This window comes from Lactuca virosa, chromosome 4 (assembly GCF_052849685.1).
Source record: "Lactuca virosa cultivar CGN04683 chromosome 4, Lactuca_virosa_CGN04683_v6, whole genome shotgun sequence".
NCBI classification, from domain to species: Eukaryota; Viridiplantae; Streptophyta; class Magnoliopsida; order Asterales; family Asteraceae; genus Lactuca; species Lactuca virosa.
In genome coordinates this window covers 498,135,952-498,156,182 of record NC_136429.1, presented here as the reverse complement: position 1 = coordinate 498,156,182, position 20,231 = coordinate 498,135,952, and the positions used below count along the sequence as shown (strand labels likewise).

Here is a 20,231-nt window from a genome sequence, read left to right as displayed (position 1 = left end):
GTTGTGATAGTCATTGAAGACCATTTCAATGGAGATGTTTTTGTGATTCCAAAAAGTTAGTAGATCATATCATGCTCCTTTTTAATGAGTTATGGTGTAAGCTAGCTAAGATGCTCTTAACCGCATGTGTATGTTAGTGTGAGTAGGGTATTATGTTTTTAATGTTTCGTAATTTACGTGTATATGTATGATTGGTTGTGTAATGCACCTTTCTTTGTATCTATATATCAGTGTATGTCATAGAGAATGGATAAGTTTTCTATAATGTTTGTATACTCTAAATACTTGACCCTTGTTTTGTATTCACTCTCATCAATCAATCAAAATTAATCAAAGAGATGAATTGTTATTTAGTTTAAATGTTCTTAATGTTATTCCACAATTTCATTTGTTATTGTGTTCTTGTCCTATCAATAAGTATATATTCGACCATTATTGGTCGTTTTGTATCTATAAGCAAAAATTATCAAACACTAAAAAAGAATTTATCAGCTTATTACATATTGATATCTAAAACTTAATCAAAACATTTTTGTTTTAAAACTCTGTTTTAACATTGGAAAAAAACTAATAAGCACTTTTACACAAGCATAAGTTACTTTAAATGAGAAATTCCAAACACAAACATTTTTTGATCAAAACACCAACATGATACACATAGAATGTCGTTTTTGAGCTCAGAAATCCATAAAGTCTGACATTTTATTCGCAGAATATCACACATTGTGGGCCTATGTTTCCTTTTTATGCCTTTGTCATCTATGAAACCATTTTCGACTTCCAACTTCTTACCTTCCCTTTACCCTATTTTATAAGACTAGAGATTGTTATTGTAAAAATCAATTCATTCATAAATTCATATGTTGAACAACCTAGCAGTAATCAATCTATAGTTTCCAACCAACATATGACTACCATAACATTCTTTTTAAGGAATGTAATATACTAAACTTTGTATTTTATATACATTTACATTGCCAAACCTTAGGATTTTTTATAAGGTTTGCACTTGCATACCATGTCTATATGGTAGATTTTATTTTTTTGGAACAAAGTTTATATGCTAAAGATATCCCCACGTCTGAAGAACTCGTCATACGTTTATATAGATACTTGAAATTATTAAGGTTAAAACATACATTAGCATTTATTTCAAATTTTCAGATTGTTGATATTATTTGTTGTATTTCATTTAAATTACTGTACATTTGATTTTGAAATCGATAATGATAAAACATAAAGTTACTTGTAACATCATCGATAATAAACACCCACCCCCACATATTACATCTGTCTCCACATGCAACGATTCGGTTGGATAAATATGCAAACTGATGTAATTCAATTTTATAAATAAATAAAAGTTCCATTCAGATAATTAATCTTACTGATGAACATGCTGAAGCATCCATGGCGGCAGCGATGTGGCAGTGATATGGTGATCTCCAGCGTATCCCTCCTCCCTTACATCAGTTTCCAGAAATGGATCCCTACAAAAGTTTGTAATCAACTAACCATTTTCATCAATTCGTTTATCACGTGCATCAGTGTGTGTGTGTGTGAGAGAGAGAGAGAGAGAGAGAGAGAGAGAGAGAGAGAGAGAGAGTACCCGCCGATAGGAAGAGAGTGATGAATCGGATCCGGAGCCGGCATGTGAGGCGGTTGTAGATCGGTGTTGGCCTCTTTCTCATTCAACTGTTTACACATTTAGATATATGAGAGATTTTGTAAAAGAAAAAATAAATACAAAATATTTATTTGAACTATGATTCACAGATCAAACGTTATATTTATTTTGTTCATATAGATTTAAGATATATACCTTCTTGTAGAGTGTATTCCTTTGGTCTTGTAGTGCCTTCTCCTGCATATATGCCACAACAATTCATTAACTCATACAAACTTATTATTGTTTATGATCAGTACATTAATGTTTAATTAATTAATAATTAATAATTATCAAAGATTTTGAATTACCTTTTTGTGAAGTTGGGAGATGGACTCGTGCATCAGTTGGTTCTGCATAAGAGATTTTAAACAAATTATGGTTTAAAAAATTTATTGTGTTTTGTTTGCAACAAAAAAAATAAAATAAAGTGAAATGGTTTTACCTTCTTGGTTCGAATTCGCTTGAGAGCAGTATCAATCTGTTGTTCTACACTGTGAAGCTCTTTAAGGTTTAAGGACTCTAATCCTTCCCCAGCATAGTGCCTATTAAACATGTTTTAATAAAATTAAATGAATTATAAAAATATATCTAACGAAATGGAAACATTTGTAAAGTTGCTAAATTAATTATCTAACTTGCTTTAGTGAAAAATATTAGATGATTATTTTAATAATAACTTTTTAGAATCATATTAATATATTCGTATAGTATTAATATATTATCAATTTGAATAATATGATTAGCGTACCTCATATTTTTTTCTAGGACTTCTATTTTTGCCATAAGCTTTGAGGATTCAAGAGTCCAGCTTCCCTGCATACAATTTTTCACGAAAAATCAAGTCAACGCTACCACTTTGAATCTGGTCAACATCAGTTTAGACGAAAAAATAAAATATAAATGGAAGAAATAAAGGGGGGGAAATGGGAATGCTGTGTTTTGTAGTTGTGATGCTTACTGGGGTTTCGTTTCCTGGTGCAGTGAGAATCTTCTCTGCATATGAGCACCTTTCATATCGTTCAAGAATTGCTTCCATGCTATTTCAATCAAACAATATTCGGGATTTAAAATCATCATATATATTCTCTTAATTAATGTCTAATTAAGAAAACTAAGAATGCTGTCTATTTTCTACATGAGTAGGTAAATTATCAAAAAAATTTGTAGGTCAATAGCAATTAATGTCGTTAGTAGGCAACAAACAAATTTGCACAATATCAGGGTTCAGTTCATCAGTTGTCAACAAAAGAAAGTGAAATTTACACAATCCACTAAGATATCAAGAATTTGATTATAAACCGATCTATTTTCACCATTTTTTTTTTCTAACAATGAGTATATGAGAAACAAAAAAAAATGGAAAAAAGTGTGATTTAGTGAAAAGAAAAAAAAGAGAGATGCAATGTCAACAAAAAAAAATGGTAACCATATGAGAAACAATTTACTGGTTAAATTGGTAAACAAGTTAAAGTGTGATTTAGTGAACAAAAAATTATGACTACTGATGACTTGGATGGAAAAAATGGAAAAAAGAAAATAAAAATGGTAATGATAACGTGTATGTATGTGCATTGTTGTATTAGTTTAGGTATTGCAGAGCCCAAGTTCGTGTATGTATGTAAAGTGTACACATGTTTAATTGTTGGTTTCTATTTGATGTATTAGTTTAGGTATTACATAACTTGTTAGTTGGGTAAACATGTGTGTCTTCCCTTTTGTCTTTCAAATTCAATTGTTGGTTTCTATTTGATGTAATAAATTCTAATGTTTGGACATCACCAATTTCTGGTCATAGTGGCCAAAAGTATTATGTTATTTTTCTTGATCAGTTTTCACATTTTGTATGAGTTTTATCCACTTAGACAAAAATCCAATGTACTTTCCAAATTCTTACATTTTCTCTTATTTGTCGAAAATCAATTCAATCGTGAAATTAGTGTCTTTTAATGTGATAGTGGTGGTGAATATGACAATGTTTCCTTTCATGATCTACATGCCTCTAAAGGTATAACCATTCTTTTCTCATATCGTCGATGTTAGGTGATGCTGCAGCAGTGGCAGCTTGGTGAGCTTTACGAGATTCTTCCATGATTCGTTTTGATCGGAAATCATAGAAGTCAGGGAGATGAGTGGCTTGTTGTATGAGGATGACTACGCCTTCGTAGATTTCGTTGAGATCATCAATCAATTATAGAACGAGTCTTTGATTTGACACTGGATTTCCCACAATGGCAAGTTAATCTGCCAACATTTTCAACGTGTGTATTTCATTGATAATACAAGTATATATACAAGGTGTATCACATTATTTTCGGCATAGGATATGTGTAATATCTTCACTAACTAATATCCTAGAATACTAGGAAAGGTAATCTTGTTGTGATGATAGGATAATCTCGGCTAATATTGTAAACTAAGAACAACACTATTTGTTCCCTTCTCTTCCATGCTAGTCTTCCACCTAAGTTTTGGGTGAAGCCCTTCATATGTCATTTCAACTTCTCAATATATTACCCTTCACCACCATAAAGGAATGGCTATCCATAATTCAAAAGATTCGGTAGACAACCCTCTTATACTCACCTTCGAGCTTCAGATACCCTGTAACCCACACTTCAACACCAAAAACAAGCTTACACCTCGTTCCACTCCATATATTTTACTTGGAAGTGTAGGATAATTAAAGGATGAAGGATATCATGTAGATTTTAGATCTCATCAATGGAAGGTGACACGAGGAATTTATTATTTTATCAAGGACAAAAATAGGGAACCTTATACACAGTTGAGGTGTCTAAAGGAGGGGCAAACATGGTTTTTTAGGATATAGGTATGTATACATCAGACACCGAGACTTAGGTATATAAGTGAGAAATATATGAAGATCCTAGGTAGTCTAGTTGTGATTGTGGAATTCTGTGAGTCATGTATCCTTGGCAAACAAAAAAAAGGTTACATTTGCAAAGATGAAAATGTCACCCAAGGTTGTAAAGTTGGAGTTGGTTTATACTGATGTGTACGGTCCAATATCGGTTTACTTAATTAGATGATTACTCTACTATGTTACCTTTATAAACGATTCCACGAGAAAGGTATGAGTTTGTTTTCTGAAAGTCGCGGTAGATAATAGGATTAACAAGTTCTTAAATCTAATGGATATAGCACACGACATTCTTTTTATTTCATATTATGTCGAGAATGGCTTCTAAAGACACTTCAACAAAATGTAACACTAAATCAAAGGGAAAAGAGTATGAGGCTTCATGTAGGCGTTTCAAAGATGTAATGGGCAGATTTAGTAAATACAAGTTATCTAATCAATTGTGGACCCTCAATTTTGATATGTTTTAAGATTCTAGAAGAGGAATGACAAGGCCAAGAGGCGCCTCTTACACATTTAAAAGTATTCGAGTGTATCTCTTATATCAAGATCAAGAATGCTGATAAAGACAAGCTTGAAGAAAATGACAAGAAATGCATATTTATTGGCTATGGTTTGGATGGATGGTAGAATCATTTCTAAGATGATCAAAGCATACAGGTCATCGGAAGTAAGGATATCCTATTTAACGAGAATTCCATCTATAAAGACAAACTTGGAGTAATTTTTGAAAAGAAAAAAAAACACATGAGACAGATCAAATTATCTTCAGGGGGACATAGAATGTCATTACAAGGCCTGTTAATATTATAGATGAAGTAGATTCATAAACCCTACCTATTAAAATATCCACGAGAGAGAGAGAGAGAGAGAGAGAGAGAGAGAGAGAGAGAGAGCTCCAACTAGATACTCTTCATAAACAAACTATTTGCTATTGACAAATAATCGTGAGTTAAAGTATAGTAAAGAGGATTTAAGGATAACAGATTACACGTAGTGGAAGAAAGTCGTGGAGGATGTGATAAGTTCATTTAATAAGAACCAGACCTTATCCTTGCCTCTTTGGTCTAGTTTTTGTTAGGAAAGAAAAACACTATAAAACAAGTAGGTGTTCAGGGAAAATGATGAACTTGATAGTAACAAGAGATAAAAGGTCAGGTTGGTGGTTAAGCGATTCCAACATAAGAAGGTAGTTGATTACAATGAGATTTTCTATCTAGTTGAAGATGATTAGAATCAGATTAATCTTGGGTATTGTGCATGCAGTAGATTTATGGTTAGAGAAGCTATATGCAAAAACTATTTTCCAATATTAAAACAATAATGAAGGCATCTACATAACACAACCAGAAGGTTTCTAGACGATTAATAAGGAAAACATGGTATGTAAACTGAAGAAAAACCTGTATGGATTAAACAATCACCAAGAAAATGTTTCTTGAAATTTGACAACTTCATGTAGAGGAATGGGTACTCTAGATATGAGATGAATCATTGTTGCTACTCATAGATGTTGATAACAAATAGCAAACAACATCGACGAGCTACATATATGTTATGTAGCAATAGCGATGAGATAACACCCAATATTTCATATTTAGCATTAGACTATTAGAAAATTAATATATATTCCTTAACTTGAAGTCTTAAACTATTATAGCAATTATAATCTACGTCTAACCCTAACCACTCTATTTATAGCAGATTAAAAAAGTAAAAGAATAAACACCATGATCTCACTAAGTAGCCTCCAAATGCTAAATTACGCCATGTCAACACAACACTATGCTAAACGCTATAGCGAATGTTATGAATGTTATTAACAACTATGTTGCTGTTGGATCTTAACAGAATGAAAAGGAAGTGCAGGAGAACTCTCGTGATATTATTGATGAACAAAAAGAGAACAGAAGGCAGCTATAAATAGTAGAGTTTTACAACTGAAAAGTAAAAGCTGGAAATATGGAAGGACTTAAGTAAATGCAGAAAAATTGAAAGACTTCTAGCAGTTACTAAGCCAGTCACGAGAGTTATTATTTTCCTGAGAAACTTTGAATCAATCTTCAACACTCCCCTTTGATTCAAAGGTACCAACACCAATCTTTGCACGAAGATATTCAAAACGAGCTGCTGGAAGAGCTTTGGTAAACAGGTCTGCCTGTTGTTCTTCAGTTCTACAAAACTTCAGCTTGATGCTTTCATCTGCCACTAGCTTTCTTATGAAATGATGCTTAATTTCTATGTGCTTGGTTCGACCATGCATGACAGGATTTTTTGTCATTGCAATCGCGGATTGATTGTCACAGTAGATCACAGTTGCTTCAGTTTGTTCTTGCATGAGATCATTCATAAGTTTTCTTAACCAGATTGCTTGACATGCTGTGATTGAGGCTGCCACATACTCAGCCTCTGTTGTGGATAATGCGACGGTTTCTTGCTTCTTTGATAACCATGAGATAATTCCAGTTCCCACATTGAAACAATTTCCAGTTGTGCTCCTTCTATCTTCTTGTGACCCTGCCCAGTCACTGTCTGTAAAGCCTTCCAACAGTAGTTTCTTTGACTTCATATACCATATTCCATAATGCTTGGTGCAAGCAACATATCGAATGATTCTTTTTACCGCTCCAAAATGATGTTTTGTAGGTGAATGCATGAACCTTGAGACCACACCAACAGCATAGCTTATGTCTGGTCTTGTGTGTGTAAGATATATTAGTCTCCCAACTATGCTCCTGTACATCTGGGGTTCTGCCATTCATGTACCATCAGAACTTACAAGCTTTTCATTAGTATTCATAGGTGTTGCAATGGGTTCTTCATTCACTACATTGAGATCTTTCAGCAAGTCTGTGACATATCTCTCTTGTGCAATAAAAATACCCTTGTTGGTTTGTTTTACTTCGATACCAAGAAAATAATGTAACCTTCCAAGATCAGTCATCTCAAAAGTTCTCATCATTTCCTCTTTGAACTGTTGTATGAGTTTCATTGAGGACCCTGTGTATATCATGTCATCTACATAGAGACTAATCAACATGAAATCTTCTATGCCTTGCTTCTTGTAGTACATAGTGGGCTCATTGGGACTCTTCGTGAAGCCATTTTCCAAGAAGAAACTGTCAATTTTGCTATACCACGAGCGTGGGGCCTGTTTGAGCCCATACAAAGCCTTTCGTAACTTGTATACCTTCTCCTCCTGCCCAATTACTATGAATCCTTCAGGTTGCTGAACAAAGACTTCCTCTTTAAGATCTCCATTCAAGAAAGCCGACTTAACATCAAATTGATAGACTTCCCACTCTCTTTGTGCTGCTAATGCGAGGATCAATCGTATTGTTTCTATCATTGCGACCGGCGAGAACGTTTCATCATAATCCACACCTTGTTCTTGCGTAAAACCTCGAGCGACTAATCTGGCTTTGTGTTTCTGTAGGCTCCCATCAGCTTTGAACTTAGTTTTAAACACCCATTTTAGTGATATAGGGTACTTATCAGATGGTAGTTCCATGAGTTCCCAAGTATTGTTCTTCTCAATAGCAGCAATCTCTTCCTCCATTGCTCTTCTCCATCTATCATCTTGAAGAGCAACATTCGTTGATATAGGATCACCCGCAAATAGTGCCATTGTGCTTGCATAAATATCTGCTAATGTTCTGGTTTTGAGTGGTGTTGTTTTTGGTGATGTGCTGCTAGAAGATGTTGTGTTTGATCTTGGAGGAGTAACTTGTGAAGACACTCCATGCGAGGAACTTGAACTCGAGGATGAGATGTTTGAGGAATTGGTTTGAGTAATTGGTGCTTGATCATGAACTTTTTTTTCGTCAAGTAACTCAGGTTGAACTAAAGTATTGACTTGTTCTTGTGTAGATGTGACTAATGCATAACATGCACAGCCAAAAACACGTAAATGAGTGACTGTAGGTTTGAATTCATACCATGCTTCAAACGGTGTTCTGTTCCATACAGCTTTTGTAGGAGATATGTTGATTAGGTATACAGCGGTAGCAACGGCTTCAGCCCAATAAACATCAGGTAGCTTGCTTGTGTTCAACATTGATCGAGCCATCTCCTCAATGGTTCGATTCTTTCTCTCTGCAGTCCCATTCTGCTCTGGGGTATGTGGAGCTGTCATCTCTCTTCTTATCCCTTCTTTTTCACATAGAGTAATGAATTCTCGTGACATGAATTCTCCCCCTCTATCAGTCCTTAGAGTCTTGATTGTAGTGTTTCCTTGTTTTTCAACAAGAGCTTTGAATTTCTTAAAGTGTTCTAAGGCATCAGATTTTGTTCTAATGAAATATACCCAACACATACAGGTAAAGTCATCAATGAATAGAAAGAAATACTTATTGCCTGAGTGAGATTCGTTCTTCATTGGACCACAAATGCCAGCACACACTAATTCTAATTTCTCAGTTGCTCGTCTTGCCTTGCCCTTTGGAAAAGACCTTCGTGATTGCTTGCCTAGAACACGTCCTTCGCATACATGTTTTGAGTCATGTATGGCAGGTAATCCATTTACCATTTTCTTACTTGACAACAACTTTAATCCTTTTTCATGTAGGTGCCCGTATCTGCAATTCCAAAGTTTCGATTCATCAACCCTGCTGTTCATCATCATGTAACCATCTTTATGAGAAAAATATACAGGAAACATTCTGTTTCCTGTCATCCTTGAATAGAGAACAATTTCACCATTTTTCCTCTTCACCACACACGTATTATCATTAAACTCAACCTTGAGACCGTTTTCTATCAACTGTCCCACACTTATCAGGTTGTGAGCGAGACCTGGAGCGAAGTGAAGATCATTGATGAGTTTGTCTTTTCCTTCTATGCTTATAGTGACAGTTCCCGTTCCTTCTATGTTTACAACTTTATCATCACCAAGTTTAACACGTGATTTTTCTGATTCATCCAAATTCTTGAATTTTTCACGTACACCTGTTATATGATTTGAACATGCGTTGTCTATGTACCATATCTCCTTCTTTCGGCTAGCTTGGTTTGCGTAGGTCATGAATAGACATTCATCTTGTTCAACATATTCTTATTCCTTATGACCAAGCTTACCACAATGGTCACATCGAACGACTGCTCCCCGTGATCTGCCTCGTCCACGGCCTCATGCGCTTGTAGTGATCCCATTAACTCATCAAAGGTAAAAGTCTTCAAGTCCTTTGATTCTTCGATTGCTGCCACCACGTGATCGAACTTGACTGGTAAACTCCTGAGAACTTTGGCCACCACAATTTCATCAGAAATCTTGTCTCCATAGGCACGCATCTGTGTCACTATGGATGCTGCTTTTGCTAGATATTCTTGTACTGCTTCATTTGGCTTCAGGTTTAAAGTCTCGAACTGTCTCCTCAAGGATTGCAATTTGACTGTAATAACTTTGGCTGATCCTTCGTATTCAGTCTTGAGAATATCCCAAGCTTCCTTTGATGTGACTGATGCAGCAATTCTAGGGAAGATGGTCTCATCTATTGCCTGTTGAATAAAGAACAAGGCTTTAGCATCTTTCTTTTGATTATCTTTTTGACGGGCTTCATATGCACTTGTCTCTGTATAACCTGCTTCAACAAATTCCCGTAAGTCTTGTGACTTGAAAAGGGTCTTCATTTTGGTGCTCCAGAATTCATAGGACTCCCCTTTGAAGACAGGAATTTGTGGTTGTGACATGCTAATAATGTTGCTGCTATTTTGTGCCATTTGAGAGTCACCGATTAAGACTTGGATAAGAGACCAGGCTCTGATACCACAATGTTGGATCTTAACAGAATGAAAAGGAAGTGCAGGAGAACTCTCGTGATATTATTGATGAACAAAAAGAGAACAGAAGGCAGCTATAAATAGTAGAGTTTTACAACTGAAAAGTAAAAGCTGGAAATATGGAAGGACTTAAGTAAATGCAGAAAAATTGAAAGACTTCTAGCAGTTACTAAGCCAGTCACGAGAGTTATTATTTTCCTGAGAAACTTTGAATCAATCTTCAACAGTTACTACCTGAAGAAGTTCGATTCCCCATCTATTATCTTGTTGTTATATGTTGATAAAATATTGGTGGTTGAATCTAATATAACGGATATCAACATGATAAAGAGGTAGTTGTCTTTGAATTTTGAGATGAAGGAGCATTGTGAAGCAGTTAAGCATATTACACTACTTCAAACATACTACTAAGGTTGCTTTCTATTTAAGAAAAAAAAAGTAATCTTAAAAGGATTCACAGATATAGACTTGTATGGATGTTCCGAATTGGGGAAGATCACTACATGTTATGTGTTCACTATTAGGGGTACAATGGTGATGTCCAAACTTTAGAAGATTGTATGTCACCCACAAAAGCATAATACATTAACATTGCAAAAGCTAGGGAAAATATTATCTAGTTAAAAAACTTCCTATCAGGGTTGGACATGAAATATGAAGACTTTATTCTCCATTATGACAATAACATAATTATCAATATCGACCGTATCGGTCGCTATCGCGTATAGCGTAGCGAATAGGTAGATTACCGATATATACTAAATAGCGACAAAAAGCGGGGGTTTTAGTAACAGTAGGTATTTTATTAATTTTTTTTGTAAAAATTGGATTAAAAGAACTAGGGTTGACGCTAAGTGAAATCAATTCTCATTTGCCTCCAGACTCTACGCTTGGGACCTTCTCTACCTCTGAATCCTTTACGAACCCTTTGTGTCTGCCTCCGACGAACCCCACTGACATCCACTACATTCTCTCTGACTACCTCTCCGGTGTCGACCTCAGGTCCGATTGGAAGATTTTTCTCTTTTTTCATTTCTTTTTGTTGTTTTCACTAGGCTTTGTTGTCTTTCACTTTGGTTTAATGATTACACTTTGTATTACACTTATAATTCATGTTTTGATCACTTCTATTTTCTTAGAAATGGCTAGTAAAAGAGAAAACGATCCTGGTTGGGTTTATGGGACACAGATTGAAGGATATAGGCAATGGGTGCAATGTAATTTTTGTTCTTTTGTGTTAAGAGAGAGGATTACAAGACACAAGCACCACCTTGTTGGTGATACCGGTCAAGTAGCAAAGTATACAAAAGTCCTAGCTAAGGTAAAGGCTTACTTTAAAGAAGCTTTGAGAAGAGGAAACAAACGAATAGGCGATGAATAGCATACCACACTTTGATGATGTTATCGATCTAGATGAAGTAGATGATGACAAATTGTACACTTAAAATAATGATATTCCATCAAAAGTAATGACGCTTGTTTCATCATGCGGATCAACCACAACTAATAAAAACAATAAAGGGCCTATATATACATGTGTATCCCAACCAATCCGATAGGGGAAGGGGGAAGAAAAATGGGCATCTTATTGGAACTCCACAACATAAAAAAGTCCAGAAAAGTTTAAGAATAGATGCGGTCCAAAAGTTTTCACATTGGATGTATGATGCGGGTGTGGCATTCAATGTCGTGAATATGATAGTCTAGGGCCCACAATTGAAGCGATAGCTAGAGATTGTTCCTTAATGAAACCGTCTACTTATCATGAGGTTCGATTCCTGATGTTGAAGCTTGAAAAAATACACACTAAGAAAATTATGAGTAAAAATGAAGCTGAAAAGACAACCTATGGATGTTCCTTAATGACAGATGGATGGAGGGACAGAAAAGGAAGGGCGCTAATAAATTTCTTAGTGAATACTCCTCGAGGAAGTATGCTCCTTGAATCGGTTGATGCATCTAGTTATTCATACTGGTGATAACATGTTCATTTTATTTAACCGTTTCATCAAACAAGTCGGCCCGCATGACGTTGTTCAAGTTGTCACAGATAGTGCGGGCAACAATGTTTCTCCTGGAAGAGAAATACACGCACATCTATTGGACTCCTTGTGCGCGTGTTACATAAATTTGATATTTGAAGACATCTTCAAATTGCCATATTTAAAAAGGACATGTGATAAGGCAATCGCGGTGAACACGTATATTTACAATCGTACTTTGCTACTTAATATGATTAGAGAGTTCACCGGGTAAAAGGACATGGTGTGGCATGCAAAGACCCGATTTGCCACAGCTATCATTACCTTGGCAGATTGTTTAAGGCTAACGAGTAATTTTTTAAAAAAATGTTCACTTCTAACCAATGGAACAAAAGCAAGTTTTCAAAGCTGGATGGAGGCACGCACACGACAAATACTATATTGACGTCTTAACTTTTGGAACAATATAGATTTTACAGTGAAATTTGGTTGTCCGTTGTTAAGTGTGCTTTGGTTAGTTGATGGAGAGAGAAAACCTCCAATGAGTTATATCTACGAGGCGATGGATAGAGCAAAAGAGATGATTGCTTAGGCTTTTAAAAACAAAGAATATAAGTATGCAGAAGTCTTCGAAATCATTGAGAAGAGGTGGAATTACCAATTACATCAACCTTTTCATGTTGTTGGGCATTACTTGAAACCGACCATATATTATGAAAATCCAAATATGGAAAATGATGATGAAGTGATGAGTGGATTGTTGTCGTGTATTCATAAATTAGCATTGAACGAGGACGAGATGAAGATTCATGCCAGGCTCCCAATATACCGAAGTGCACAAGGGGTCTTCGGGAACCCAATAACAAAGAAAATGAGAGTAAAAATGGCACCAGATAGAAAAATAATATAAAAATAGTATGCTTTGTATAATTATAATTTTTAGCATACTTTTATATTATTTTGTTACTAAATTAGCGGAGTGGTGGATGCAATATGGAGCTTCAGTCCCGACATTAAAAAAATTTGTGATCAAGGTGTTGAGCCTTAGTTTTAGCTCGTTGGATTGTGAAAGGAATTGGAGCGTATTGTATTTGAACATGTAAGTAACTCGTTTTTTGTGAGTTTAAGTATATATATACTTTGTATAATTATAATTTTTAACTTACTTGTAGGTAGCTACATTCTAAGAAAAAAAACTGACTAGAGCAACAAAGTTGAATGACTTTGTTTATATCAAGTATAATCGGGCTTTAAGAATGAGGTACAATAAGCATGATACGTTTGACTCGATTATATTGGACGATGCAAATGTTCTAGATCCGACTGAATGGTTCATATGAGGCGTAGAAGCAGAGCAAGATGTCCTGATTTTCGAGGATGATGGTACGTTGTCCTTGATGAAAATCTTTGGTACAAATTTTACCAAGGTGGTGATAACAAAGAATAAAGTTGTCCTCAACTTCAGATGACCTTTAGAGATTTATGAGAAGGCGGCAGACTAGACATAATACAAGGTTATATAATGTTGGGTTTACAAGAAGTACACATACCGAAAGGCAGTTGATTTGTAGACCAACATCTAAATAAGAGATTATTGAGTTGTGGAGACTAGATGCTTTTTGTGTGCGTCAAGGGTGTCCGACATCAAAAATTGTGAAAATGATGAATACAAATACCAAACTAAGGTGACATTATATTATTTTCATGCATTGTGTAGACATAGTTTTATTTGTAATATGTGACTCTCTATGTATGAGTCCCATTGTAATTGTAAACCTTATATAGATATCAATAATAAACCATTCTAGTCCGTCTGTAGGTGTCACTTTTATTTTGATTATTTTAGTGATTAGCCCATAATTATGTTATCACAATTGTTTCGGACAATGTGATTCACTAGTCACTTTTATTTTGGTTATTTTAGTGATTAGCCCATAATTATGTTATCACAATTGTTTGGGACAATGTGATTCACTAGTCACTTTTATTTTGGTTATTTTAGTGATTAGCCCATAATTATGTTATCACAATTGTTTTGGACAATGTTATTCACTAGAACAAAATTTACGCGCTATCCATTTTTCTTTCAAATCCTAAATAAAAAAATATTTTTTCTTTGAAAATAATAGGAAAAGAATATTATCCCACAAAATCCTAGGATTACAACTTCCAATGAAAAACGAATCAGCGGACTGATAAAAAAGAAAACCCCATTTGGGGAACACTTTTTCCATACATAAACTTTTTGTATCTTGCAAAAAACGAAGTAACAATAATATTAAAAAAAAAAAAAGGTACAAGTCCAGTATGCATGCGTCTACATCCAAAGCTTTTTGGTTAGTAGACACTAGAGGAAGTGGGCAGCGGGCAAAGCAAGGGCCTAAAAAGATTGTGTAATGCATGAGGCGTAAGATACAAGTCGGGCAGATTTCTGCCCGAACATAGGCCAAAAAAAATAATTAAATAAATATTCAGGATTTGAATTCTCACAAGACAGTTTTTTAGTTTTCTTCATAAAACACATAACCTAAAACAAATATTCAGGATTTGAATTTGAATTTGATTAATCAAATTATTCCTTTTTACTTAAGATCAGTGTTAGTTTTTTATTTTGTTGGTAGGTATTAATTTAATTTAAAAAGTACAATTTTTTACACTAATGAAACAACAATTCTTAATTTTTCAAAACGAAACTGAGATTTGATTATTATTAAATCGAATTATTTCCATATCTTGTCATTGAATTGTCATCCACGTCATTCTTAATTCAATCAGGTAAACATGTTATAATTTATTAATTTACCTGATTTATACAAAAAAAGGTTTTTTAAGACAATTATATACAATAAAGATTTCCTACGTATTAGTAGGAAAGATTAAAAGAAAATAATAAAAGTATAAATTTGGAAAAAAAAAATAGGAAACTAATGAATGTCAAATGGTGGTTGAAACAATAATATTTAGATATTATTTAGATATGTCTTATATTTACCATAATTAAAATTTCTTATATGTGCCCTTAGGGCACATGTTAGAAAATCCCTACAATAAATCTTAAACTTGGTTATCACTTATATATATGTGATCTTGATTGGTTGATAACAATAGAATGTCCATTTTTGAGTAAGGTTACTTAATTATCACATTATAATTATTTGTTTACTCACTAATAATTATACTTTTAATTATTAATTATGAATCTAAAATATTTTAGATGGTTTTTGGTCAATATGTATCTAATTAAGATTCTAAAAGCATGAGTGTTTTATTTTATTTGTAGTGTAAAAGGATATGAAAGACATAGTAATTAATAAGGAGAAAAATCAATGTACCTAATTAAGATACACAATATTTATGATATTCACGAGTGGCTAGAAATAAATTATTTGAAAATTAATGAACAATATGGAAAAAACCAAATTTTTTTGTTAATATTTTAAAACATAAGATGTACAATTCAGTAACAATTACATGTGTTCATTATCAAACATGCAAACACACTAACACAACTCATCTATCCGTTAGTGAAAAATGCATACCACTACTTTTACCAATATAGAAAATAACAACATATAATAGCAATTTACATATATATTTATTTGCACATAATACACATAATAATAACATACTAATAATTTCTTAACATATTCATATTTCTTTATCGATAATAGCAATATTTATTTATAATAAAACATGTAACATTTTGTAAGTTTCTGGCTATATATTGTACTATATATAGATAAATCGTAAATATAAGTACTTTGTTATTAAGTACATTACTAGTGGCTGTAATTTCCTCTATTGTTTAATAATTAAAACTCATTTTAGCAACAACATTTGTATCTTAAAAAATCGTACATAAAATTTCCATCATAGCAGAAAATAACTTTTCTTTGAGAATCCAAAAAATAGTACAGAATACAGATCTAATTAATTAATGATTTGTTTATAAAATATAAACCCAAAAAACAATAGTGTACTTGGCACGTTTATACATAACTATTCACTATTACATTTAGCTTTTAACATCCTAATCAACCATAGATTTCAGGAAAATGAACAGTTTGAAAAAGATAATGTATCAATTAAGCTATGATCTTCTGTTAATCTATAGAAATTATTCATTCTTGCATATGATTCTTTTACTATTATTAGCAACAGAAAAACAATTATGATGTTTTGAAAGCTCAATAGTTACATAAAATAAGATATAATTAACTGTTTTATTAAAAAACTATTATATTTACCAGAAAAACTTGTTCGTTTGATTTAGGATATGCGTGGATGAATGCTAATCTCGTTCTCATAAATGTAACCAGTGATTTCTATTTCAACTAACATTCGAATCGAGGGTTCAGAGCTAATAATAATGGTTTATAACTTGATGATAAGTTTTTTGAACAAATCGAAGCATGCAGAAACACAGAAAACGTGAAATTTCAAAACCAGACGCCATTGACGTACGGAATAGATATTACGCCATGAAACTGTATGGAGACTAGAGTGAGGGAGATTGAAGTAGAAGAAGATGAATGATACCTGGAGTGAGTAGAGTACTCAAACAATTTCCCTCTGGAAGAGAAAACGATGAGAGCAACATGAGCATCACAGAGAACAGAGATCTCATGCGCTTTCTTCAGTAATCCTGTTCTTCGCTTCGAGAACGTGACTTGTCTGCTTATTTTGTTCTCGATCCGCTTCAATTGCACTCTCCCTCTCCCCATTTTTGATTTCCCTTCTTTCTTCTTCTACTTACTGTTGTTCGTTGAGAAAAAGCAAAGAGTTGAATCCAAATCCGTTGATTGTGTCATCAAACGAACCAAAAAAGGAAAGGATCCATGAAATTGAGTAGCAGAACGAAAGAGGAATGGTGTTTGGGTAGCAGTTGTCTATTCTATTTTGGTGGTGTATGTTTATAAGAGAAAAAGGAAGGTGGTTTGATCGAAAACCATGGTGGTTTCAGGGGAAATGTTTGTCGAATTCTGATTGGTTCTTAGTACTCATGTGTCGTTTTCAATTGCTTCTTTTAGGTCTATATACAGGAATTTTTCTCAAATTAATATGTTAATTATTAGCGCGCATAATCTAGGAAAAATCTTACAAAAAAAACCACTACATTTTTTTTAATTTATCACAACAGCAATTTTAGCTTTTCTTTTAAAAAGACATTTATATTTATTAATTTTATAAAAAAAGCATTTATGTATTAAAGACTTATAAAGCAACAAAATTTTAAAAATATATATTTTATTTTCGTAATATAATGAAAATTATATAAAGATAACTAAATTTGTTAACCACTAAAGAGAGAGATCTACTAGAAAAAAAAAGGAGTTTCCTACAAAAATATCCTAGGAAATTTCCTAGAAAAAAAATTCGGAAAAAATAGTCTTGGAAATGCTTCGGGGCTTCCGACAAAAAATATATAATCGGAAATTCCTCAGAATTTTCCTTGGAAATCTCTCACAAAAAGTTTCCTAGGAGGGTTTTAGATGCTCATAACTTTTCTTCGGTATTTCCTTGGAAATATCGGTTTCGTAGGAATTTCTAAAGAAATTGTCCTTTGGAAAAGACATCTTTTTTTTAGTAGCGTGAGAACGATATTGTTTTTGATTAAAATAAAATTGAATTTTTTTTTTGACATTGGAAATACCAAACAACTGCTTTTTTGTTTCGTTTATTTTTTTTATGTTGGTTTGTTTTTTGTTGGTTTTATATCAAGGTTATAATAATCATTCGACAGTTGCTTGACGGTCGACTGGGTTAAGGGATTAATCGGTCTTCATTGAGATTAATCGGGCACCATAGATTATTAATAAAATATTAAAATTAATCAAAGATTAATATATTTTAAGAAAGCAAATATTTACTTTAAAATTAAAATTTAAGAAAATTTAAAATTTAAAAAATACGAAAATACGAATATTTTGGTATAATATTTGAAATTTTGAAAATTTAAAAAAATTTTAAAATTTTGGTGAAAAAAAATTGATTTTTTGAAATTTTTTTTACTTTATTGATTTTTGTTGACCGATTAATACCACCAAACCTGATTAATCCTTAATTTCCGTCAAGAACTCATAATCCTAATCGGTTGGAGAACGTCAAGTGATTCATACACGATTAATCCCGATTTCTGCAACCTTATTTTATATATAAGAAACCAAATTAAATATAGAAAATCGATTATCCTGAAATAAAAAAACCAAACGTTTCATTTTTTTTCGATTTTTGTTTTCGTTTTTGGTATGGTTTTGATTTTTATGTACCGCTTATTGATCACCAAGTTCACATTTTGTTCAATCATAATAAATACGACATACCATATGAAAGAGAATCATCATAGTTTAAAATTATAGAAAATTTCTTCGAGTATATATATATATATATATATATATATATATATATATATATATATATATATATATATATATATATATCTGTGTGTGTGTGTGTGTGTTACTTCATATTTATGTGTAAGATGAAAATGGGTAACTGACGATTTCGGCAACGCTTCGCTTCATACTTTAAAAAGACCTAGACACATAAAATGTTAGGTCTTAGTCTAGTTTTGTAATCCTGGTGAATACAATAATTATAGTCTAGATTCCTCACTAATCTCGATATCTACATCAAGATCTATCAAGTAAGGATCAACTAGGCATGACAGTTGGGAGGCATGACCATTTCGGCGTATAGCCTTTCTGAAATCTAACACCCAAGCCAACGTGACCATTCTAGACACTTCTCTCGTAAGTATATCAATCAATATAATGACTTGGAATTACTGATAAATCTTATTTATATGTTCATAATAACGACTTATGACTATAAATACAAGTTACACTAAAATAAATAGAGTGTAGCTTAACTTACAGGGATTTCTAGCAAAAGGTTGGGAACTATACAAGCAGAATTCCAACTCGAGAGCTTCTATTTGGCGGGCTCTTTGATGCCTAAAGCCTTGCTAAACACCCCTAAGGACTAGAAGGACTTAGACTCAAGAAGAAAGAAGTCTTGGAGCAAATGGGTGTGCAAGATGTAAGCGAATGAGTGATTTTCGTAGCTTATTTATAAGCTGCCAGGAAGGAGTACGCCCAATGTAATTTTAGGTTACAACCATCGTAGTGAGTACACCAAGTGTAATTTAGGGATACGCCCAACGTAGTGGCGTGGGCAACAAGCAAATACGTATGTATATTTTAAATCTTTAAAAATTCATAAATTTTGCATACGAGCTCTGTTTTGACATTCTTTTTATCCACGCCTAGCAATCGACGAGATCTACAACTTTCATTGGCTAATTTGACTTTATTTTTAAAGATATATTTTTAACTGACTTAAACTGTTTGTAACACCCATAACAATCATGCCAAATTTGAACTTTTAAAAACATTTCAAAACCATTAAATCATTAAAACTTGTTTTCAAAATGTTTAATATCAGAGTTTTCCCAGAAACATAAACAAAACATGAGGAGCTGTACGATCACGCCTTCGCCTTGCCGCGATCCCCTGATGTACCTGAAACAATAAACTGAAACTGTAAGCCCGAAAGCTTAGTGAGTTCCCCCAAAATACCCATACCCACAACAATACACATATAACCATAAACAGCATACTATGGGTCCAGTCAACCATCGGGTTGGAATACCCCAGGCCCTCAACCATCCGGTTGGAATGCCAACATACTATGGGTCCAATCATCCTCGGGATGGAATACCCTAGGCCCACAACCAACAGGTTGGAATGCCCACACACTATGAGTCCAATCATCCTCGGGATGGAATACTCATGGCCCACAACCAACAGGTTGGAATGCCCAGGTCTATTGGCCTCCATACAAAGCAGATAAGCCTCAACCGCCAAACAAACATGTGCACATATAACTGATAATCACATAACAGTCTATAGACAAACAA

General features: G+C 33.5%; 1 protein-coding gene across 1 annotated transcript; it reads right to left on the bottom strand.

Annotated features, from left to right (window-relative positions):
* Positions 1-482: 482 nt before the first annotated feature.
* LOC145109339 (agamous-like MADS-box protein FUL-L) lies at positions 483-17,218 on the bottom strand. Its single transcript, XM_079046479.1, has 9 exons — positions 16,850-17,218; positions 2,628-2,706; positions 2,418-2,482; positions 2,112-2,211; positions 1,978-2,019; positions 1,823-1,864; positions 1,610-1,695; positions 1,389-1,490; positions 483-804 (listed from the first exon to the last, which is right to left on the bottom strand). Exons 1-9 carry the CDS (start codon positions 17,032-17,034, stop codon positions 789-791), a joined length of 717 nt encoding a protein of 238 aa, XP_078902605.1. The 5' UTR covers positions 17,035-17,218; the 3' UTR covers positions 483-788.
* Between the last annotated feature and the right edge of the window lie 3,013 nt (positions 17,219-20,231).